Source organism: Mirounga angustirostris, unplaced genomic scaffold (assembly GCF_029215605.1).
Source record: "Mirounga angustirostris isolate CCGP_5_RB_7025 unplaced genomic scaffold, mMirAng1.0.hap1 SCAF_15, whole genome shotgun sequence".
NCBI lineage: Eukaryota > Metazoa > Chordata > Mammalia > Carnivora > Phocidae > Mirounga > Mirounga angustirostris.
Window position 1 is genome coordinate 26,687,266 of NW_026991723.1, and position 25,956 is coordinate 26,713,221.

Here is a 25,956-nt window from a genome sequence, read left to right on the forward strand (position 1 = left end):
TTTCTTCTTAATGTCTTTAAAATACACATGACTGTCTAAAGCAAAAATTGTCTTTTAAGGTTTATAATGTATATAGATGTGATACATATCACAACTATAGCTAAAGAATAGTAAATATAAATGGATATGTAAGGTTCTAAGGTTTCTAAATTTCATATGAAATTACAATATTAATTCTAAGCAAAGTGTAAAAAGTTAATGTTGTTTATTGTGATCTCCAGAGAAATTTAACAAATGCAAACAGGTATAACTAAAAAGTCAATAGGTAAATTAAAATGGAATTCTAAAAATTGTTCAAATAAATACAAAAGAAGGCAGGGCAATGAGAAACAAGAAATAAAACCAGAAAGGACAAACAGAAAACAAATAACTCTAGATCTAAGTCCAATCAACATTACATTAAAAGTTATCAAACTTTCATCTAAAACTAATGATGTAATGTATGGGGATTAACATAAGAATAAAAAAAAGTTATCAAACTAAATGCTCAAATTAAAAGGCAGAGAATGTCAACGTGCTATCTACAAAAGACACACTTTAGATTCAAAACTACAAATAGGCTAGAAGGAAACGAATGGGAAAAGCTAATCCTGCAAACAACAAGCATAAGAAAGCTGGAGAGGGGGCGCCCTGGGTGGCTCAGTCGTTAAGCAGCTGCCTTCAGCTCAGGTCAGGATCCCAGGGTCCTGGGATGGAGCCCAGTGGGAAACCTGCTTCTCCCTCTCCCACTCCCCCTGCTTGTGTTTCCTCTCTCGCTGTGTCTCTCTGTCAAATAAACAAATAAAATCTCCAAAAAAAAAAAGAAAGAAAGAAAGCTGGAGGGGCTATACTATTATCAGACAAAATAAACATCAAGGCAAAGAAAACTACTAGAGATAAAGAGGAACAATACATAATGATAACAGGGTAAATTCATCACCACCCCGGACTGAGAACCACTGAGCTAGACAGATCAAGAAAAGAGACAGATGACAAAAATCAAGAATGACAGAAAGAACATCATTTCCTATCCTACAGAAACTAACAGGATTATAAGGGAATTACTACCAAGAGATACATGCCAACAAATTAAACCATCTACATGAAATGGATAATTATTATGTTTCTAGGGAAAAAATTAAGGGTAAGTTACAAAAAGTACCATGCATGCTACAAATAAACAGTACATTATTAAAGACAGAAAATGTAATGCATTCAAGGAAAACTAGCCCCAAACTGTGGAAATGTGTATCTCCACTATGTAAACAAGTATTTCCGGAGTTCAGGTTTTTTTAATCCTTTAAGTACACAAGTAGTATGTTCTTATTGCAACAATTCTAACAGTAGAAAAGTACCTTAAGTGAATCAGGAACTTTCCTCATTCCCCTCCATTTCTATCCCACTGATAACTACTGCTAAAAATTTGGTATGTATACTTCTGTTTTTGTGTTTGGTTTTTTGCCTCGCTCACATAAACATTACATACATATTTAATGGTTTATTTTGTATAAAAATGAGGCTATATAGTTATATGAACTAAAGAAACTTGCTCTTTTACTTAATATATTAAACTCAGGACTCCAGAACAATTCATATAGTTCCACATATGAACTATCTGTCCCAAATATCACAATATTGAAGAAGAAAATTCTTAATAACTATATAATATACTTTAAAAGTTCCACAATTTGGCTACATCAAAATTAACCCAACCATTCTCTCACTGATGGATATTTAGGGGGTATCTTGATCTTTGATATTACAAACAATGCTGCAAAATATCCTCAAACATTCTTTTACATACTAGCACTTTTATTTTAGTCAAATACATTCCTGAAAGTCAGCCAGCAAATGCACTTTAATTTTAATAAACATTGCCAGATTCTTCTCTCCAAAGTTAGTAATAATTATTGCACCACCAACAGTGTATGAGAATACCTTATTTTCCATGTCCCCAACACTGGATATTGTCATTCTCTAATTTCTGCCAATCTAACTAGTGAGAAGCATCTCTGTTGTTTTCATTAGCAATTCCCGACTTTCAAGGAGTTAAAGAACCTTTTCATAGGTTTACTGGTTATTTGCCTTCCTTCTTCCTTGAACTACAAATTTCTAATCTTTCTCTCTCAAATGGATAGCCAACTGAATTATCCTAGAAATGATGATGGGACAGTCTTCCACTACTAATTTACACTGTTTTGACTGGCTAATCCAAGGTACTATAAACAAAGTCACTGTCTGACACGACCCAGGGGACAGCACTCAGGAGTTGGACCCCAGTGGTGAGTGGCAGGGTAGAGGGGCAGTCTCTGGTAGTGGTACGGTTGGGCCATTTTTCAGTGGTGATGCTGGAGCAGGGGCTTCTAGGCTATGATGGGGAAAGTCTGCAGTGGTGGGGGCAGTGTACACAACTGTTATCTATAGGTCGGAGAAATTTGTTTTCTTCAGTTTTTGTTGGTTTTATTTTGAGAAAGTATTTCATATAACAATACAGTGAATATACTTGGTACATCTAACTTTGCCCTAATACAATGTACATCCTTGTAGGCTGACCTTGGATGATAAGCACAATACTTTCAAAGGCTAGAATCCAGTATAGTGACTTCCTGAATTAAAAAGTATAGACAGGTATCTTAGATTTTGCTAGAAACAAATGTCATCTATTAGAGATCTCTCCTAGGTTTTGGAGTGCTGTCAACTACCCCCTAAACACATGGACTGCATGGCAGGAAGTTATCAAGATAATGGTCTATGACCATGGAGAAGGGTTAATAGATACTGAATTCCTGAACACAGTAAATGCCTACTAACGGACCTGAAGCTCCAGAATAATGAAATAATTAAAAAAATTAAACACTAGTTATAAAATGTCTGGACTTTAATTTTAACAGAAGTTATTCAATATATTGCTATTAAATATTAAGGCAGTTGCTGGTTTACCCTTATTTAAAAAAACGAAAAATCAAGTTTTTTTTTTTTAATCAACCAGAGGTTTTAGAACCTTAAATTCCTTTTTTAGTATCTATTGAAATGATGCCTAATTACGGATATCACTTATTGAACATTTTAACATTCTTTTTACATGCTTCTCACGTAAATCTCATGATAATTACTGATATCTATTATCTCTATTTTGGAGATGGTGCAGCTGAATCCTACGACTCAATATTTCCCTAAGAACATCCCACCACTGAATGACAGAGCTTGCATTTCAAGTGGGGAATCACACTAGTAACCAATGTTCTATACTACTTGACATCTTTTTGTCAACATTCTAGAACAAGTAGCACTGGAATTAAGTACTGTTTGAAAATGGGGGGGCAGTCATATTCATTTTTAGAAACAGTGCTTTGAACAGCAATTCATTCCACAGTTATTCAGTTTTCTACTTCTTCTACTTCTATTTGAGAAAGTTCAATTTTTAAAGAAAATCATCTATTTATCAAAAGTTTGAACATTCGTAACATCTACTTTTAAAGAACGGAAAAAGTATTTCAAAAACAAGAGATTAAAGTTTACCTTGACTTTGAGCCAGATGAAGAATTTTTGATGTAACATATCTGGCAGTATCTGATTCTGTGGATTCAGTATTGATCTTCTCCAGCTGAGCCAGGAGTCCCACGATCCGAGAATTATTGGTAAGGCTAAAAAGAATGTTATTTTACATTAGGGCATATTCTACATCACTTGTAAATTCAATACTATAAAGATCACTGTTTAAAAAAAAAAAAAAGAACTCTATCCTTTCTTAAAAACATTAAGCATTTATGCCACATTTCCTTACTCTGTTTTATAGCTTAACATTGATAAAATTCTATTAAATGAGAAACACATTTCAGAAAACCACAAATGTGCATTCAACCCTGTCCAGCAATCTTACATCATACCTTGAAAGTTCACGTTTCCACTCTCCAAAAATACTTTTTACATTTCCTATGCTCACCTCAAAACTAATCATCCCTCCCATCCCAGTCCATTTTCAGAGTCCTGCTTTATAACTGTTGTAAGCTCAAACAGTAACACAACATATTCCCACTAGGACATCCTTAAACCTTTCTGATTCTCTACCCACATTCTTTCTTCCTTGCTCTCTTTCATTATACATTTGCACATTTGATAGGGTTCGAGGTATTAGCAACAGTAAACAAAAATTCCTGCTCCCTACAGACAGAACACTCTAACGGTGAGAGACAAATATGTAAATAAGCATACAGTATTTAAGGTGGTAGGAAGTGCTATAATGAAAAGCAGGTTAGGGGGAATAAAAGCTGCAGGGGGAGGGATACAATTTTAGACAGTGGTCAGGGAAAACAACATGACAGGGTACCATTGAGGGAAAGGCCTGAAAAAAGTAAAGGAGTAAGCCGTGCAGGAACCTGCAGAAAGAGTGTCCAGGAAGGAGTCACAACCACCAAGACCCCAAGGCAGGGATCTGCTGTACTGAGTTAAAAGTGAGGTGGCCAGTGTGGCTGGAGCAGACTCAAAGGAGAGTAATAGTAAGAGAGGAGGTCAGAGGTGGGGGTGAGGTGGGAGGGAGCACCATCATTTAAAGCTTTGCAGGCCACTGTAGGGATTTTGACTTTTATACTAACTGGGATGGGAAGCTTTTGAGCAGAAGAGTGATGTGCTCTGATGTTTTTAAAAGGCTCTCTTTGGCTGGTATGTTGAGACTCAAAGAACAATTCCTCCCCTTTTTACATGACCCAGCAACCCTTCCTGCATTCTCAATGTATTTGCTCATTCAATTAATCTTTGCCCGATTCATCATCTCTCTCTGCCTTGCAACTGGATCATACGCACTGGCACACTCACTAATATGAGAGCTCCCACTGGCTCCCACCCCACTCCTCTGCTACTCCTTGAATGAGGTGCCTGTACTTGCTCTCCATCCTCTCACGACCTGTTCGCTTTTCAAGCTTGCCTTCTGCACCCTGAGGTCTCCCAACCTCCTGTGGTCACTTCTTTCCTCGTCATACTCAGTATCTCAGCACTATCCAAATCAGAGAGCTCCCTCTTCCTTCACCTCCTCCTTTGGGTTTCAATGACTCCACTCTCTATCTTCTTCCTGTCACCACCTCTTTGAGATCCCCTCTATTGGCTCCTCCTGTGACATATTTCTAGACGCTGACTCACGAACAGCTCTATCCCCAGCCCTCTTCTTTCCACTCTCTCCACTCTTTGCCAGTGTGATCTCATCTAATCCCACCACTGTAATTATGATCTAAATGCTGCCTGGCTCCTACACTCAACTTCAGCTTCACCCTGATAGCTTACACAACCTAACAAGCCCAAATATAAAACAATTTCTAGTTCCTCCTCTCAACGTCTTCCTCTTCCAATCTTAACCCTCCCAAACTCAAATGAAACCATCAGTTGCTCAGGAAAAAATCTGGACTACCTGCCTCACACACCAACCCAGTAACAGCTCCATCTCTGAAATGACTTAGCTCCATCCACTTCTCTCCATACCTACTATTACTACCCAAGTCCAAGCAATCATCGTCTCTCATGGCCTCATAACTAGTCTGCTTTCATTCTTGCTTGCCAATAATCCATTTTCTCAGTGACTGTCTTTATCTTTTTATTTTGAAATAATTATAAATACTCACAGGAAGTTGCAAAAACAGTAGAGTGGTCCCTTCTACCTTTCACTTAGTTTCCCCAATGACTACATTTACATGAACTATAGGGCAATAGCAAACACCAGGAAAAGGACAGTGGTTAAGTATATAGTTTTAGGCCAATTTATCACATGTGTAGATTTGTAGAACCACTAACCTAATCAAGTTGCTATCCAGCCAAAAAAAAAAAACCCTTCAATGGCTTCCCTTCAGACCTTAGGTAAAATCTTATTTACTTATCACAGCCTACTAAGCCCTTTATCATCTGGCTTCTGCCTACCTTTCAGACTTTATTTCTCACAACGTTCCCCTCAGGCACTGGGATCCAGGTCAATGGCTATCAGTTCCCTGAATACAGCAAGTTTTTCCCCCAACCACCAGGTCTTTCTGTCCTCTCAATCTGGAGATCTGGGGGGTGTTTCCTCCCAGCTCTATTTAGAGCTGGCAACTTCGCACTGCAGGCTGCAACCCAACCACGGGACCATTTCCTCACCAGCCCCTCCACTTCCGATATTAAAATGTACCTAGAGAATTTATTACTATTTGAAATTATGTAAATTCCACAAAGGTAGAGAGACCTTGCATGTCTTATTCTATATATCCAGTATTTTTTTAAATTTTATTATGTTATGTTAATCACCATACATTACATCATTAGTTTTTGATGTAGTGTTCCATGATTCATTGTTTGCGTGTAACACCCAGTGCTCCATGCAGAACGAGCCCTCTTTAATACCCATCACCGGACTAACCCATCCCCTCACCCCCATCCCCTCTAGAACCCTCAGTTTGTTTCTCAGAGTCCATAGTCTCTCATGGTTCATCTCTCCCTCCGATTTCCCCCCCTTCATTTTTCCCTTCCTACTATCTTCTTTTCTTTTCTTTTCTTTTCAACATATTTCAAACATTGGCTGGCACAGCACAGACAATAAATATCTAGAAACATGAAAAACAGTATTTTCTTTTTTTCAGATTAACTGTGCCAAATGCTTTAAATCTGGAGCTACTTCAACTGAAAAGGTATCTGAAGTTTGAAAATACACATTAAGCATACATTTGAAAAATGGGCCCAATATACCATTTAAAATAATGCAATATTTCCCATTTTTCAGAGAGCCAGCATAGCACAGACATAAAGATATATATTGGTATGTATAAATCTTCAAGTATAAAAAAACCCAAAAGACTTTAATATGTTCAGTATAATATCATTAAGTTTTATAATATACAAATTCAATACAATATATTCTTTAGCATGTGTATATATATAAATAAATATATATATATATATTTAAGAAAACATTATACACACACACACACACACTCTCACACACACAGAAACATGCATGGAAATGATGGCCATCAAATCCAAAATAGTAATTATCTCGGGATGAGGGAGAAAGATGTTATTAGGGAATAGTACACACAGTGTTTGTAATTTCTTTATTTCTTGGGTGATCAGCACACAGGTGTTCATTATATTATTCTCTATCCTTTCTGGTTTTCAGAAACATTTCACAATTTTTAAATAAAAGAATTCTGTAGCTATAAAACTATGTTACATATTTGACTTTGTACATATTTTCTTTCTCTTCCAATGTTGCAGGAGGAAGGAGTAATTCCTTAAAACTGTTACCGTAAGGCCGAATGAGCAAACCCATTACTATGGAAAATTCCATAATGAACAGAAAAAGAAAAAGATAGTGTAATGAGCCATCATTTGCTCACCACCCAGCTCCAACAGTCAACAACCCACAGTCTTCCTTACACATCCACCTGCAGGCACACACATCACCGGGCTGATTTGGAAGCACATCTCAGAAAGTTTGTTTCCTCTGAAATACTTCAGCATTCGCTATTTCCCAAGATATAAAAACTCTTCAAAATATACATAACTACACCATCACTACCATACCAAAAGCAGTAACAATAATCCTTTAATACCAAAATCTAGTGTGAATGCAATTTTCTTAAATTTATTAGTTCATTCTCATTCTCTCTCACTTTCTTTAACAGTCTGTACAAATCAGAAACCAAATGAGGTCTATATATTGCATTGGTCTTTTTACCTACAAGTTTCCTATTGCTTTTTTTTCCTCACAACTTATTTGTGGAAGCAGCTTGATTGTCCTGTATTTTCCCATGTTCTGGACTTTACCAATTACACATCCACAGCATAATATGTTTGTCTATCTTCTATATGTTCTGTAAACTGGTCGTTGAATTTAAAGGCCTAATGGGATGAAGGCTTGACTTGGAGATGTGAATTCCTTATAAGTGGTACTATAACCTTCTGTAACAAGGCAAATAGTGTCTGGTTCTCTTACTTTTGTAATATAAGTAGTCACTGGTCACCAATACCTGGATCCATTACTCCATTAAGGACTGAAAAACAGTGATATTCATCATCCCACTCCTTCTTCATGTGTTAACTAAAACAACTCCATAAAGAGAAAAATTCCTTATTTGATTATCCAGAGGTACAACTCATCAAATAAAAGCAAAATAAATGCTGGTTTTTTAACTTATCTGTATTTACCAGTTTTCAAAGAATGAGTTCATTACCTAAAATCCTTTTCAGGTAACCAATGAAGTATTTTGGTTTCATGCATCAGTATGAACTCAAAGATTTAAACACATCTGATATTTTATCCACTGCAATTATAAACACTCAATGATCAATGAATGGGCGTTTCCTAAGTCGGTTCGGAGTCCTTTTGATATGATCCTAGTCCTTTGATAGCTTTCTGGCTTTCCGGTATGACAAGACTATTATTGGCAACAGTCTTCAAAGTACTCCACAAAACTCTGAGAGTACCTGAGACCCTATAATAAAATCTACACAGTCAAAACCTATTTTCATAAAAATACTAAGAAACTATTTGATACTGTGTTGAGATTTGCATTGATGATCTAAAAGCACCAGTGGGTAAAGTGTGGGTACCATAGCACAAATCAAGGCACTGACACAAAACTGCATTAGCAGTCGCTGTGTTCTTCACCCTCCTGCACTCAGTTAAAAGCAAAAATTCCAGTTTCATCCATGAGGACATATCTTTTTAATATTGTGTGTGTGCATTAAACATTTCAGTTGCACACTGAATATGATGGTTACCTTGGGGGAAGAAAACCTGTGACTGTTTAAAATGCAAGCTGAACTAGCCACTTTTTTCACAGAACATCATTTTTAATTCAAAAAAGAAGTCAAAAAATAGTAATAAAAGAAATTTTAAAAAACAACTGACAAAGATTATTCAGAATTTGGGCGTACAAAAATTTTTGGAAATAAACAAAGTGAGTCAATCATTTCAAGAGAACAACTGACAGATTTGTTGCCAGTGATAAAATCTGGCTTTTGAGCAAAAATTAGAATTTCAAAAAATGTGGATCTACCATCATAGCCTTGACAGCTTGCTGCTAATTAAAAAATTTTCTAGGCGCCTGGGTGGCTCAGTGAGTTAAGCATCCAACTCTTGATCTCAGCTCAGGTCTTGATCTCAGGATGGCAAGTTTGAGCCCTATGTTGGGTTCCACGCTGGGGGTGGAGCCTACTTAAAAAAAATTTTTTTCTGATAAATATCAATGGTGATATTAATACATGCAATTAATACTGTGTAATAAAATATACCACTATTTAAAATATCTGCATTAGTCATGGAATCAATATTTCTGAATGACCAACGCTAGATGTTACAAAATTAAATATGGAAAAAAAAATTATTCAAAGTACAAAAAAGACCAATGGAATTTAATGTAACAGAGAACAAAAAGTTCACTAATACAGTTTCAGAATCCACATTGCAATTAACCTTGAAGAAAACTATTACTTAGCAAGAATATCCACTTCAATTTGAATTTCAACCAATATGGCTTTATTTCCAAAGAATATTATTGTCATTTAAATGTCTATTCCTCATTTATAATTATTATTCTTGCTTTAATCATATTTTTACTATTTCTCTACAAATACTGAACACACAATTTTATTTTCCTCCATCATAAATCAAAGAAATGGCCTTCTGGGGCGCCTGGGTGGCTCAGTCAGTTAAGCGCCTGCCTTCAGCTCAGGTCATGATTCCAGTTTCCTGGGATTGAGTCCTGCTTCGGGCTCCTTACTCAGCGGGGAGCCTGCTTCTCCCTCTGCCTGCCACTCCCCCTGCTTGTGCTTGCTCTCGCTCACTCTCTCTCTCTCCAACAAATAAAAATTAAAAATAAATAAATAAATAATAAAATGGCCTTTTATTCAAGTACTTCTTTCTTTTCTAATTACATATCTACATGAGCCCAGATTTTCTTCATATTCTATAATAACACCACACATGCACAAACTATATATGCATATATAATATGTACATATTATATGTAATATATACTTACATCATGACAAATTGAACTCAAAAGCAGATAAGAGAATCTAACCATCTTCCATTAAGCCACACATCAGATTTGCAAAAATGTAATAAAATAATTCTAGTCTTCCAGTTTTGAAAATATAGTTATTTCTAAAACAAAATTTTCTATTATTATACAATTGGTTTATTGTTATTTTTAAATGAATAAATAGGGGCACTTGGCTAGTTAAGTCATGATCTCAGGGTCATGAGATGGAGCCCCACATCAGGCTCTGCACTCAGGACGGCATCTGCTTAAGTTTCTCTCTCCCTCTCCCTCTGCTCCCCTCCCCCAGCTGCCATGTGCACATGCAGTTTCTCTAAAAATAAATAAATCTTTAAAAAAAAAAGTTTTAGTTTCTCAGTTTTAATGTATAATAATGTAAATATCAATAGATAAAATAACTCACATCAACAAAAACTTTTTGGAGTCTTCATCACTTTAAGAGAGCACCAAGAGGTTCTGAGCTAAAAAAAAAATCTGAGAACCACTCCTCTAGGCTTATCTTGCATATTTTGTGCTACTGACCTAGAATCAACCCTCTCTCCAAAGAGCCCTGGTTCTTTTTGGTGAGAAATGGTATTAAGAGACCACAGTTTGAGAACTAAGAGGCAAACTACATCTTTAAAAACAATTCCATAACCCAAATTTAAGAGAAATTTGCATTAAGAAAACCAAACTTCTGACATTTAATAACAAAGTGCTTCTTAAATTTTCTCCAGTTAATATTTTTCTTAAAGGTCATCTCAGTATTTTTCAGTAATTAAAAAAAATCTACTATTCAAAATATTCACAAACATACAAAACACACTAAGCATAACACACATTCAATTCTATTCCCAACTAAGGATTTGTTTTATCGGTAACTCTTAAAATTTTAAATTACACCACATATAAAAAAAGAAAAAGAAAAAAACTTTCATCTAAGTGATTCCTTTCTGAGAATCATGCTCTTTCAAACAATAGATGGATGAACAGATGGATGATTTTTTGAAGGGAGGCAAATGAATGGAAATTGAGAACACAGGCAAATCAATCTCCCTCTCTATTTCTACTTTTCTCATCTACAGAATGAAAACTGAACAAAATATTTTAAGCCACCCCAACTCAGCTCTAAAAATTTAAGGCTGTTGACACTAATGTTGAAAGAATCATAGGGTGAACACCAGAGGGCAGCTCTACCTTCTGAATAATTTTTAGACTTTGGAAAATCTGAGGGGGGTGGGTAAAGCTATACAGCTTCAATGGATAATCTGAACTACACTGAGAAAATTTTTAAATAACAACTCAGAAAAGGATGTTATCTTCCTTAGTTACCCTACTTTTAGATGAATCAAAATGAGGCTAAGACCAAACTTCAGAGATTCAATTTATGATTGTTAATTATTATATAGTGAGAAAATCATGGAATTGAAAACATGATCACTATGAAATACATCAAATCAAGGTAACTTTCAAATGGATATTTTAAAGACAGTATCACTCAAATATTTGTTCCATTGTAGTGGTCTCCTACTGCTTTGATGTCTGAGTTTACTCTCAGTCTTAGAGCTATTTTTCTAAAAGCATAAATGTTCTTGGATAATACAAAAGTCCCAGTGATGTACAGATACTGTCTCTGCAACAAATAATTTCCCAAGTGCAAGTACTATAGAACCTATCTTCATATTATAAATAACTGTTATCACCTTTTTTACCTTAAAATGCAGGTAATAGAGCTGTCCTCATAAAAAAGGTAAAAACATCTCACAGCAAAAAAATCCATAGAAATATACTATGGTTTTAGACTTAAACATGATTCACAGCAACTAAGATTTAATTTCAAACAGTATGGTTTCATTTCCAAAATGCACATTATCTTTCAGAAATTTCTGTTCCTTCACAAGCAACTGATTTCACTGGAGTGATCCATCTGGATACTCTACTTATCTTTCAATATGAACTTCTATTTTCTGGATTACTTCAAATGGAAATAATATTGCTGGACATTTGTTGGTAGGTATTTATTTACTCCTATTCATTATCCCTTAATTTCTAATTCTAACTATGAAAACTGTCATAAAACTTTGTGACCAACTATTCCTGCTCCTTTTTTATTCTGTTACAAGAATACAGAATAAAAAATTCATCCCTAAGGGGCGCCTGGGTGGCTCAGCTGGTTGGGCGGCTGCCTTCGGCTCAGGTCATGATCCCAGGGTCCTGGGATCGAGCCCTGCATCGGGCTCCCTGCTCAGCAGAGAGTCTGCTTCTCCCTTTCCCTCTGCCTGCCGCTCTGCCTACTTGTGCTCTCTAACTCTCTGTCAAATAAATAAATTTAAAAAAAAATTCATCCCTAAAAAAAAAAATTTCTGTTCTTCATTTACAGGTCTTTTTTAACTTTTATTACTTGTACTTTGTTTATATTTTTACTGTTTCTCTCCAAATACTGAACACACTTTATTTTCTTCCATCATAAATCAAAGGACAATGAAAAAGAGAAATTTCATTAACATTCTTTTGTAGAAAGAGTTAAATATTTAAATATGTAAGTATGGAAAACAATATTCTTCTAACTGGAAGAGAAGAGTAACTACTTCTCTACTTCTTATAATTAAATGCAGAAAAGGCTTCTTTAACAATAAATTCTAGTTCAACACTACCAAGTGACTTGTTATAGACAACCACTAAAAGCTTGTTAAAATTTTAAACTTCTTAAATTTATACATCAGCAATAATTAGTCAAGTTATCCTTCAAATTCCTTCACGAAAGTTAATTAAATGCTAATTATTTTATATTCGTTATTTTTACAACTTCTCTGGTCATGTTCCATGGAGATTTTAGGTATGTGCCTTGTGGCTAACTGCTTTGCAGTATCTGGTCTATCTTTCAGAGTAACAAGTTTCACTCAGGCATATGCCACCCTGGTATATCACATTTCTCATTTTTAGCTTAATATAAAAGTTAGTACAGGATAGCTTCTCAGTTTTGTTTTGGGGTTTTTTGGGGGGTGGTTAGAGGGGGCTTTTGGTCTCATGATACCTTTACACTCAAAAATTATTGGGGAGCCACAAAGAGCTGTTATTTTCATGGGAAATAGAAATAAATCTAACAACCTGAAAGACCAGTACACTGAAAACTACAAAACATTGCTAAAAAAAATTAAAGATCATAAAAAAGGAGTATGCTGTGCTCAAGAGTAAGAAGACTCAATGTTGTTAAGATACCAATTTTCTCCAAACTGATCTACAGAATCAAGGTATTACAGTAAAAACCCCAGCAGGCTATTGTGTAGAAATTGTAAAACTGATGCTAAATTCACATGAAAATGTGAAATAGGCCTAACTTTGGAAATAAAAGAACAAAATTGGTAGACCAACGCTAATTTTGAGACTCACTATAAAGTCATCAAGGCAGAGAGGTATCAGCACTAAGATAAACATCTAAGTCAGTGGAACAAAACAGAGTCCAAAAATAGACCCATACATACATGGACAATTGATGTTTGACAAAGATACAAAGCCAATTGATTGAGAGGATGACTTTGCATGTATATAAAGGCCAAACTTACCAAACTGTACTCTATGTACAGTTTGTTGCATGATTTATATCTCAATAAATTTGTTTAAAAACTCTTGGTGTACCGGATAAAGCAGAAACTACACAGGAGTACTTGGGAGTGTATGAAATGAGATGTAGATTGAATTTACAGACTATTTCAAATTTTTTGACTTTTAAGGGAATCAGATATATCAGGTAGTGACAGAAGAACACAGTCTAAATACTGGGAAGTCCAGATCTTGTTTAAATAGTAAGGAATGAAGGAGTTAAAGATTCAAGACAGAAGAATAAATTATTAAAAGACCCTGAAAAGGAAGGAGGGAGATGAAATCAATAACACAGGTGTCAGTATTAGTATCTGACAAGAAAGGAGACACATTCTCTGCTGGGGTAAATAATAGGAGGGTAAGCAGAGGATGGGATCAAATAAAGGGGAATATGTAAATTTTTGGTGTAAGAAACATGAGGATAATAGATTGTATTATCTCTGTGATATCATGAGGGAAGGCCATTTGTTGAGGGTCTGTATTTGAGACATCTGAGGATTTTAAAGGTTTAAAGGGTAAAAAGAAAGTATAAAATAATCATTACAAAAATTGAGAAAATGAACTTTTCCAGAAAATCATAGTTGCAAGATTGCTAGGCTCAGTTCAGGCCAATGATCAATAATTTTTAGTGATATCTGCCAAGTTAGTTTATCCTCCAACATTATTTAAATACTCAACAAAGGTTTATGCAGAAAAAGGGCTTTGTCAGATGGATGTGATGGAAAAATACAAAGTCAGGTAAAGATACTTCAGGTCTTTTCAAGAGTGTAATGACAGATGGTGGATTCTACATTGGGTAAGAAAGGAGAAGGTGAATGAGAGAAAATAAAAGTTAACAGATTAGCACTCCGGGTAAGGCAGGGCTTACAGGGCAGACACTGGAGCAAGGGAGCTAGAAAGATGCCAAGATTACAGGAAGGGAAAAGAAAAAGATTTTGACCCTCTTCTATCTATCTCAATTCATCTTTCTGCAGCCAGCTTTCTTCACAGAGCAAAATCACAAGTATTAGTAGAAATTGTCATTTCTTTAAGATGAAGACCACTTGCAGTGATCCTAATTTGGTTAGCCTAAAACAGTCACCAAAAATAAATAAATAAATATCCAGTAAAATCTATCTCAGGAGAAAAAAATTAAAACTAACCCTAGGAGCTAGAAGTTGTCAAACTAATTTCATATTCATATGGAACAACAATCTAGTAATTTTAGATAGCTTTGCTAATCAACCTAATCTGAAAAGCAAGGCTGGTGCTCCTTGACCTAATCCGAAAAGTAAGGCTGGTGCTCCTTCTTTTTGTTTTTGTTTTTTTTAAGATTTATTTATTCTTGAGAGAGTGCGCACGCGCAAGCGAGCAGACGCGCTTGTGCGTGAGGGGGAGGGGCAAAGGGAAAGAATCTTGAAGCAGGTTCCAGGCAACCTTGAGATCCTGACCTCTGCCAAAACCAAGGGTCTGAGGCTTAATCTGCTGAGCTCAGGTTATGATCTCATGGGTCCCGAGATGGAGCCCCAAGGTGCATGGGGCTCTGCCTTCGGCGGGGAGTCGGCTTCAGGATTCTCTCCCTCCCTCCCTCTCTCTCATAAATAAATAAATGAAGTCTTTAAAAAATAAAAATTTAAAAACTTGGGGCACCTGGGTGGCTCAGTCAGTTAAGCATCTGCCTTCGGCTCAGGTGATCCCAGGGTCCTGGGATAGAGCCCCACATTGGGCTCCCTGCTTAGGGGGAATCTGCTTCTCCCTCTCCCTCTGCCCCTTCCCCCAGGCCCTCCCACTCTTGCTCTCTCTCTCTCCCTCAAAATAAATCTAAAAAATCTTTTTTAAAAAAATTAAAAAATAAATAAATAAAACACAATCACTAATTCCTTTCCTATAGAAATTACAAAAATACTTAATAAAATTTGTTATAATGTATTACACAGTTAATAACTGGAAAACCTAACAATTTAAGGAACAAATTTATCTAAACCGTGTATATACTTCTCATTATAAAACAGAGTCAAACCATACCTGCAAATGCAAAGTTGTAAAAATGTAAATACAACATACAACACTGCTACAGAACTGATTATCGATATTAATAAGTTGTCATTTACTGAGCCTGCTAGACACTATTTAATCTTCACACCTTCATAATGACACCATTATTATAAAACTCATTATATAGATGAGAAAACTGGGACTTAACAGAGTTAAGCAATTAGCTAAAAAAAATTCCAAAACAGAATCAATCAGTTTGTCCAACTTTTAACTGAGAGAGTCCACAGTAAAACCTTGCTAAGGACAATTTCTTGGTACATAAGAGCTTTAACAGAGATGATGCTTTAACTCAGGAGTTAGGTAAAATTTTTCTGGAAAGGGCCCGACAGAACGTATTTTAGACACTATGTGCCATACGGTCTCTGTAATAATTACTCAACTTTGCCACTGTACAGCAAGTGTCGAGACAATATACAAAGCACAGCTGTGTTCCAACAAAACTTAATCTATATACATACAAATTTCAATTTCATATAAACTTCATGTGTCCTAAATATTCTTCTTTATACTTTTTTTCACCAACCATTTAGAAATGTTAAAAACGACTCTTAGCTGACGGGCCATACAAAAACAAGAGGTAGACCAGATCTGGCTCATGGGTCATAGTTTGCTGACTCCTGCTTTAACTGAAAAGGTAAACATTAATAAATATTAATTTAAAAATATAAATACAATTATTTAAACATAAATAATATTTTCAAATAAGGAGTTTCAAATAACCACTTCATGTATTATTTCCCTGATACATATTGTTATTTAGAATTACAGTACCTTGGAGGGGGGAAAGATGGCAGAGGAGTAGGGGACCCTATTTCAACTGGTCCCTGGAATTGAGCTGGATATCTACCAGACCACTCTGAGCACCCACAAAACCAGCCTGAGATGTAAGAAGATCTGGATCTCTACAAACAGAATATCGCAGGCAGTTGGTTTTGAGGTACGAAGCAGGGAGCCGTGATCCTGCGGGCAGATATCAGAGGATAAAGGGCAGCGGGAGGGTGCCTGGCCGTGGGGATCCTACACCGCCGGTGAGTGACAGCCTCGCGTGCTGCGTACGGGGCACAGACTCGCATACCCATAGCGTTGGTAAAGAACTTTAGGGCAGCCCCCGGGGTGGAAAACCAGACGGGCGGGGTCGCGCGCATGCGAACCGCAGCCCCCCTGGACAGAAACCCAGAGCGATGGTCACGCGCACGCGAACTGCAGCCTCTGAGAGGGAAACCCAGTGCGCCGGTCCCGCTGGTGAACTGCAACCCCCCGGGATGGAAACCCCAAGCAGCGGAGTCGCGCGCACGCGAACTGCAGTCCCCGGGACAGAACCCCAAGCGGCAGTGCCGCGCGCACACGCACACTGGGAGCCGCTGGCAGTTTTAGCAGCACAAAGAGCAGAGACATGCCCCGACCTAGAGGCAGGACTGGGAGCGCTGCGGAGGGGCACACAACCCAGACGCGGCAGTTTATAGCAGCACGGACAGAAACGGAGACAGTGTGGCCTGGAGAGCTCACTGAAGAACAGACTGCGGTCTCTGCTCTGAGGCAGAGGGTTGGAAACAGTCTCTTCTGCTCTGACTCCCGGAAGAGATGCAGAAAGCCACCAGGGAAAGCACCAGAGAACAAAAGCCCCAAAGACTGATTCCCACTGAGCACATCCCCCGCCACAGGGGTGCAGGGCAACTCCGCCCAAAAGGGTTGCCTGAGTAACAGCGCGGCAGGCCCCTCCCGCAGAAGACAGCCTGGGAAAACAAGAGGCCAGCAACCCTAAGGTCCCAAGAAAACAGGTGCATCTTGCTTGGGTTCTGGTCAATAATTGGGACTCTATACATTCCCTCAAACACCCATCAACAGAATGACTAGGAGGAGGGCCCCCAAAACAGAAAAGACTCAGAGATTATGACTTATGCTGCAGATTTACAAATGGATGCAGATATAACCAAGATGTCGGATATGGAATTCAAGCTAGCAATTGTGAAGACAATGCCTAGAATGGAGAAATCAATTAATGGCAACATAGGGTCTCTAAGGGCAGAAATAAAAGGTGAATTGGCAGAACTTAAAAATGCTATCAATGAGATCTAATCCAATGTAGATAATGTAACAGCTAGGGTAACTGAGACAGAAGAGAGAATATGCAATCTGGAAGACAGTAATAGATAAAAAGGGAAAAGAGGAGGCCAGGGAAAAACAACTCAGAATCCATGAAAATAGAATCAGAGAAATAAGTGACACCATGAGGCGTTCCAATGTCAGAATAATTGGAATCCCGGAGGGAGTGGAGAGAGAGAGAGGACTAGAAGATGTATTTGAGCAAATCATAGCTGAGAACTTCCCTAATCTGGGAAATGAAACAAACATTCGAGTTCTAGAGGCAGAGAGGACCCCTCCTAAGATCAAGGAAAACAGGCCAACACCCCGGCATGTAATAGTAAAACTTGCAAATCTTAGAACCAAGGAAACCATCTTAAGGGCAGTTAGGGGGAAGAGATTCCTTACATACAGAGGGAGGAACATCAGAATAACGTCAGACCTATCCACAGAGACCTGGCAAGCCAGAAAGGCCTGGCAAGACATATTCAGGGTACTAAATGAGAAGAACATGCAGCCAAGAATACTTTATCCGGCAAGGCTTTCATGTAGAATGGATGGAGAGATGCAGAGCTTCCACGACTGGCAGAAACTGAAAGAATATGTGACCACTAAGCCGGCCCTGCAAGAAATATTAAGGGGGGTTCCATAAAAGGAGAAAGACCCCAAGAGTGATCTACAACAGAAATTTACAGGGACAATCTATAAAAACAACGTCTTCACAGACAACATGATGACAATTAATTCATATCTTTCAATAATCACTCTCAACGTGAATGGCCTAAACGCTCCCATAAAACGGCACAGGGTTGCAGACTGGATAAAAAGACAGGACCCATCCATATGCTGTCTACAAGAGACTCATTTTGAACCTAAAGATACATCCAGACTGAAAGTGAAGGGATGGAGATCTATCTTCCATGCCAGCGGACCTCAAAAGAAAGCTGGGGTAGCAATTCTTATATCAGACAAATTAGATTTTAAACTAAAGTCTGTAATAAGAGACACAAAAGGACACTATATCATTCTTAAAGGGTCTATCCAACAAGAAGATCTAACAATTGTAAATATCTATGCCCCCAACATGGGAGCAGCCATCTACATAAGCCAACTGTTAACCAAAATAAAGAGTCATATTGATAACAATACGTTAATTGTAGGAGACCTCAATACTCCACTCTCAGCAATGGACAGATCATCTAAGCAGAAAATCAACAAGGAAACAAGAGCTTTGAATGATACATTGGACCAGATGGACCTCATAGATATATACAGAACATTCCACCCTAAAGCAACAGAATACTCATTCTTCTTGAGCGAACATGGAACTTTCTCCAGAATAGACCATATACTGGGTCACAAATCAGGTCTCAACTGATACCAAAAGATTGAGATTATTCCCTGCATATTGTCAGACCACAATGCTCTAAAACTGGAACTCAATCACAAGAAAAAATTTGGCAGAAATTCAAACACTTGGAAGCTAAAGACCACTCTGCTCAAGAATGTTGGGGTCAGCCAGGAAATCAAAGAAGAACTTAAACAATTCATGGAAATCAATGAGAACCAAAACACACCGGTCCAAAATCTATGGGATACTGCAAAGGCGGTCCTAAGGGGGAAATACATAGCCATCCAAGCCTCACTCAAAAAAATAGAAAAATCGCGAATTCACCAACTAACTCTACACCTTAAAGAACCAGAGAAAAAGCAACAAACGATGCCTAAGCCATGCATTAGAAGAGAAATAATTAAAACTAGAGCAGAAATCAATGAATTAGAAACCAGAAACACAGTAGATCAGATCAATGAAACTAGAAGTTGGTTCTTTGAAAGAATTAATAAGATTTGATAAACCACTGGCCAGTCTTATCCAAAAGAAGAGAGAAAGGACCCAAATTAATAAAATTATGAATGAAAGGGGAGAGATCACGACTAACACCAAGGAAATAGAAACAATTATTAGAAATTATTATCAACAACTCTATGCCAATAAACTGAGCAATCTGGATGAAATGGAGGCCTTCCTGGAAACCTATAAGCTGCCAAGACTGAAACAGGAAGAAACTGACAACCTGAATAGGCCAATAACCAGTAACGAGATTGAAGCAGTGATCAAAAACCTCCCAAAAAACAAGAGTCCAGGGCCTGATGGATTCCCTGGGGAATTCTACCAAACATTCAAAGAAGAAATAATACCTATTCTACTGAAGCTCTTTCAAAAAATAGAAACAGAAGGAAAACTTCCAAACTCATTCTATGAGGCCAGCATTACCTCAATCCCCAAACCAGGCAAAGACCCCATCAAAAAGGAGAATTTCAGACCGATATCCCTGATGAATATGGATTCCAAAATCCTCACCCAAATCCTAGCTAATAGGATCCAACAATACAGTAAAAGGATCATCCACCATGACCAAGTGGGATTTATCCCCGGGATGCAAGGGTGTTTCAACATTCGCAAATCAATCAATGTGATAGAACACATTAATAAGAGGAGGGAGAAGAACCATATGGTCCTCTCAATTGATGCAGAAAAAGCATTTGACAAAATACAACATCCTTTCCTGATTAAAACTCTTCAGAGTATAGGGATAGAGGGAACATTCCTCAAGTTCATAAAATCCATCTATGAAAAACCCACAGCGAATATCATCCTCAATGGGGAAAAGCTGAGAGCCTTTCCCTTAAGATCAGGAACACGTCAAGGATCCCACTCTCGCCACTATTTTTCAATATAGTACTAGAAGTCCTAGCAACAGCGATCAGACAACAAAAAGAAATAAAAGGTATTCAACTGGGCAAAGAAGAAGTCAAACTCTCTCTTTTCGCAGATGACATGATACTTTATGTGGAAAGCCCAAAAGACTCCAGCCCCAAATTACTAGAACTCATCCAGCAATTCAGTAATGTGGCAGGATACAAAATCAATGCACAGAAATCAGTTGCTTTCTTATACACTAACAATGCAACTATAGAAAGAGAAATTAGAGAAACGATTCCATTTACAATAGCACCAAAAACCATTAGATACCTCGGAATAAACCTAACCAAAGAGGTAAAGGATCTATCCTCTAGGAACTACAAAACACTCATGAAAGAAACTGAAGAAGACACAAAAAGATGGAAAAATATTCCATGCTCATGGATCGGAAGAATAAACATTGTTAAAATGTCTATGCTACCCAGAGCAATCTATACCTTCAATGCCATCCCGATCAAAATTCCAATGACATTTTTCAAAGTGCTGGAACAAACAATCCTAAAATTTGTATGGAATCAGAAAAGACCCCGAATCGCCAAGGAGATGTTGAAAAAGAAAAACAAAGCTGGGGGCATCACGTTGCCCGATTTTAAGCTATATTACAAAGCTGTGATCACCAAGACAGCATGGTACTGGCACAAAAACAGACATATAGACCAATGGAACAGAATAGAGAACCCAGATATGGACCCTCAACTCTATGGTCAAATAATCTTTGACAAAGCAGGAAAAAACATGCAATGGAAAAAAGACAGTCTCTTCAATAAATGGTGCTGGGAAAAGTGGACAGCCACATGCAGAAGAATGAAACTCGACCATTCTCTAACACCATTCACAAAGATAAACTCAAAGTGGATGAAAGACCTCAATGTGAGACAGGAATCCATCCAAATCCTAGAGGAGAACATAGGCAGTAACCTCTTTGACATCGGCCACAGCAACTTCTTTCAAGATACATCTCCAAAAGCTAGTGAAACAAAAGCAAACATGAACTTTTGGGACTTCATCAAGATAAAAAGCTTCTGCACAGCAAAGGAAACAGTCAACAAAACAAAGACGCAACCCACAGAATGGGAGGAGATATTTGCAAATGACACTACAGATAAAGGGCTGGTATCCAAAATCTATAAAGAACTTCTCAAACTCAACACCCAAAAAACAAATAATCAAGTCAAAAAGTGGGCAGAAGAGATGAAAAGACACTTCTCTGAAGAAGACATACAAATGGCTAACAGACACATGAAAAAATGTTCATCATCATTAGCCATCAGGGAAATCCAAATCAAAACCACACTGAGATACCACCTTACACCAGTTAGAATGGCCAAAATGGACAGGGAAAGAAACAACAAATGTTGGACAGGTTGTGGAGAAAGGGGAACCCTCTCACACTGTTGGTGGGAATGCAAGTTGGTACAGCCACTTTGGAAAACAGTGTGGAGGTGCCTCAAAAATTTAAACATAGAGCTACCCTATGACCCAGCAATTGCACTACTGGGTATTTACCCCAAAGACACAGATGTGGTGAAAAGAAGGGCCATATGCACCCCAATGTTCATAGCAGCAATGTCCGCTATAGCCAAACTGTGGAAAGAGCCGAGATGCCCTTCAACAGACGAATGGATAAAGAAGATGTGGTCCATATATACAATGGAATATTACTCAGCCATCAGAAAAGATGAATACCCAACTTTTACATCAACACGGATGGGACTGGAGGAGATCATGCTAAGTGAAATAAGTCAAGCAGAGAATGTCAATTATCATATGGTTTCACTTATTTGTGGAACATAAGGAATAACATGGAGGACATTAGGAGAAGGAAGGGAAAAATGGGGGGGGGGGAATTGGAGGGAGAGATGAACCATGAGAGACTATGGACCTGAGAAACAAACAGGGTTTTAGAGGGGAGGGGGGAGGGGGGATGGGTTAGCCCGGTGATGGGTATTAAGGAGGGCACGTACTGCATGGAGCACTGGGTGTTATACGAAAACAATGGATCATGTATCACTACATCAAAAACTAATGATGTATTGTATGGTGACTAACATAACATAAAATTAAAAAATTAAAAAAAAAAAAGAATTACAGTACCTTTTCTCTGATATCACTTTTAACTTGCTCATCTTGAGTTACTTCATTTCAACATCGCAGATAATCTAAAAGAAAAAATGTTAATGATATTAAACACACAACTGTTTATATACATTAGATGTCATAAAAACCATACCACTGAAAGTTATTATGGGCAAGAGAAGATAACACTGGAAACCAAAGGAGAATGTTTGAGTTTTATGTGCTACTGGCAAGTTACTTCAATATGCAAAAATGTGTGACTATTACATGATCTAAAACCAGCCAGTAAAATGTTATCAAGATCCTGGAGCTACAAAAATGAAAAAAACCTAACAAAACAGTCTATGATCTACTGTTAAAGATTTCTTTTGAGACAGTTCAAATTATCTTTTCCTGTTCTTATATTCCTCCTTAAAATAAACAAACTACAGCAGTGTACTTAGTGTCCACTATTCACACAGTAGTCAAATACTGGTAAATATGTAAGATTATTTCTATGTGAGAACATTTTTTAATAACAAGTTATTTAGACAGTAAAAACCACCTATAACATCATCTCATTTAATATACTTAATATGTTTTTTCCTTTAATCAATACAAGTTTTATCATTAGAAAGTATATATTATACACTTTAAAACTTTAAATCTGGATTCACAGAATCCTTACAATTTTTCAGATTTATTTTGCAACTATTCACCCCCCAAAAAAGGAAAACAAACAAAAAAAAACCCTGGACTCTTTTAATTTTATGTATCAATGCTTACTGAAGTAGAATTTCGTGGTATCACTAGACAGTAAAACAATAACTGCCAATTCAACAAATTTCTCACATATTTTTGAAATAGTAATGCTACTTAAAGGGAAATAAACATGCAAAAGAATGTAGTAGATTTAGAAGCTATCGGTATTCTGGATGTTTTTCTTCAATTAACAAAGAACTTTCACTTCAATAAAACACACAAGGTTGTTTTTTTTTTTCCCCAGTTTTCTCATTAACTCAATCATAAAAAAGAAAACACGTATTTAGGATTATGTACAAAAATTACATGGAGTGTTTTTCAGGTTGGCAAGAAATTTGAAACTACTGACTATTCTTTCTTTTAACTGACTTTAAAAAAAATATATTACAAAGTCAAAGTAACTTTTTCCCATTTCCAAATTAATTAAGAATCAAAAATCCAAAGGAGGGGGAAAAAAAACCCTGTGATTTCAAAAGCACTACTGCTGCCATAAACGCAGGTTAATTAAGTTACTTCTACTTGTTGAGTGGTAGGACATTCTCTAAAAGTGCATTAATAACACATCTTATGAAAAGTTTACTGTGAATCTTATTAGAGCTGATAGAGTTGGAAAGGTTAATGCTGGGCACTTACATCACAACCAATTCTATTTCAACAGTTAAGAAATGATTCAAATTTCCAATTCACAATAAAATAACAGTTGAACACAGGCATTCCTGTCCTCTCCCTCCCAGGACTAAAGTAAACAGCAAACCAATAAATAGAAATTAAGTTATGTTTAAGCCCACAGTGACAAAAAGGAAAACTAAGGGGGCGTGGGGTAGGTACTAGAAGAATTCAGGAAACTTGGAACCCAAGGACTTGGAGGTGCCAAGCACAACAGAGGAGGAGACTGTTCAAGAGCTAACGAAAAGTCTGTAATTCCAAGCAACTTCCTACCTCCTCAATATCCCATACTTCACCATTGTAGGAAATGTTCAACAGCCAGTCCTAGAATTCCGGACAAATAATCATTAAAGAAACTGATAACCTCAAAGAATTCTGCTTTCTGGGACTAAAGAGTCCCCCAGGAAGAAGGCCAGCTCTCAACCCCATCATCCTAGAGCTAAGCCAGTATTGTCCCTTATGCTCACTTTTTATAGCCTAAGGTCAGAGTGCCTCCAGAGAACACAAAAACTTTCTACTTTGAAAGTCTGTGTTTGTTACAGTATCATGGAATTGAAAGAACAGGCACCTAGAAGCAGAAGTGCTGCATTTCACCAAGTTTGTGGCTTTGCCAACCAAGTGTGACAAAGCAAGAAAGAGGCAAAGAAATTGAGACTGTATTATACAAGGGCATAACTATAAAAACTGACCATGAAGTTTAGGTATAATCTTCTCATTCCCCTCTATTGGGTCATTTTCATCACCATAAAATCATGTTGTTATTTCTGTGTCTTGAAGGAAAAAAATAAGCTCTCTTCGCTCCCACTTCCTCAATCCAGAGACTGTCCCATTTCTCCTCCCTCCCAAAAGCAAAGAGTTGTTTGCACACACTGTCAACAAGTCCTCTCTTCCACTTCTCTCCTAAACACACTCCAATCAGGTTCTCTGCACCCCATTTGTCAGTCCCAGTGACCTCCATTTCCCTGAATCCAACTGTCAATTCTCAGTCCTCATCTTGTCTCATCAGCAGCATTTGATAGAACTTTTCACTCCCTTTTCTTGGAAATACTCTCCTCATTTGGCCATACTCTCTAAGTTTCCTTCACTGGATGCCCTAAGCTCAGTTCTTTCTCGTCCTTTTCTAACTCCAGTCTCTTCCTTGGTGACCTCATCCAGTCTCATGACTACTTGACATCTCCACGTAGATCTCTAATAGTATCACAAACTCAACATATCCAATACTGATCCCCTGACCTGCTCCTCCCTACTAAGTGTGCTCTCACCTCAGCTTTTCCAACTGCAGTTAAAGACAATTCTCTCTCCCATTCTTAGTCCAAAACCTTAACTTCCTCCTTGACTGTCTTACATCCCACATCCAATCCATCAGCAAGTCCTGATAATTCTACTTTCAAAATATACCCAGAATCTGATCACACTTCACCATAACTACTACCATGGCAAGCCAACCATCCTAATTAGTCTCCCTTCTACCTTTGGGCCTCTATACTCTATTCTCAACAGAACATCCTGACTGATCCTTTTAAACCCTTGGGGAAAAGAAAGAGGGGGAAAAAAAAAAAAAAAAAAACCCTTAGGTAAATCTTGTTACTGGTCTGCTCAAAGTCCTGAGATGCTGTCCATTTCAGTGGCATTAAGGGCCCTAGAATACCCTCAGCCCTTCCTTCCCTGACCTCATCTCCTACCTACAACTCTCCTCACTCATGCTGCTCTAGACACTGTAGTCAAATACTGGTAAATATGCAAGATTATTACATTACAAGGCTGAGCCACCTTGCTTTCCTCCAATTCTTACCTAGCCCAAGCTGTTTCCTCCACCTGAAACATTCTGCCAGATATCCTAATGACTGACCAACTTCCAAACTTCCTTTGCTTGAATATCACCTTTTCAATAAAGCCTACTCCAACCATCCTATTTAATGCTGTAAACTACCTCCAGACTCCAGCATACCCACTGCTGCTTGCTTGAATCTACTGTCTTTTTCCAGAGCACTTACCACCTTCTAATACAGGATGATT

The 25,956-nt window shown here is 37.5% G+C and overlaps 1 protein-coding gene across 8 annotated transcripts in view; it reads right to left on the reverse strand.

Moving 5' to 3' along the window:
* Positions 1-25,956, reverse strand: part of AGTPBP1 (ATP/GTP binding carboxypeptidase 1) — a 220,094-nt gene that overhangs the window by 171,326 nt on the left and 22,812 nt on the right. For all 8 annotated transcript variants that reach the window (XR_010407822.1, XR_010407823.1, XR_010407824.1 and 5 more), the window contains exons 2-3: positions 22,552-22,616; positions 3,499-3,623 (exon numbers count right to left, since the gene is read on the reverse strand). Coding sequence is in view for 5 of the 8 variants with exons in the window: in XM_045882326.3 (XP_045738282.2) it covers positions 3,499-3,623; positions 22,552-22,583 (157 nt within the window). In the remaining 3 variants the exon portion in view is untranslated. The remainder of the gene's footprint in view (positions 1-3,498; positions 3,624-22,551; positions 22,617-25,956) is intronic.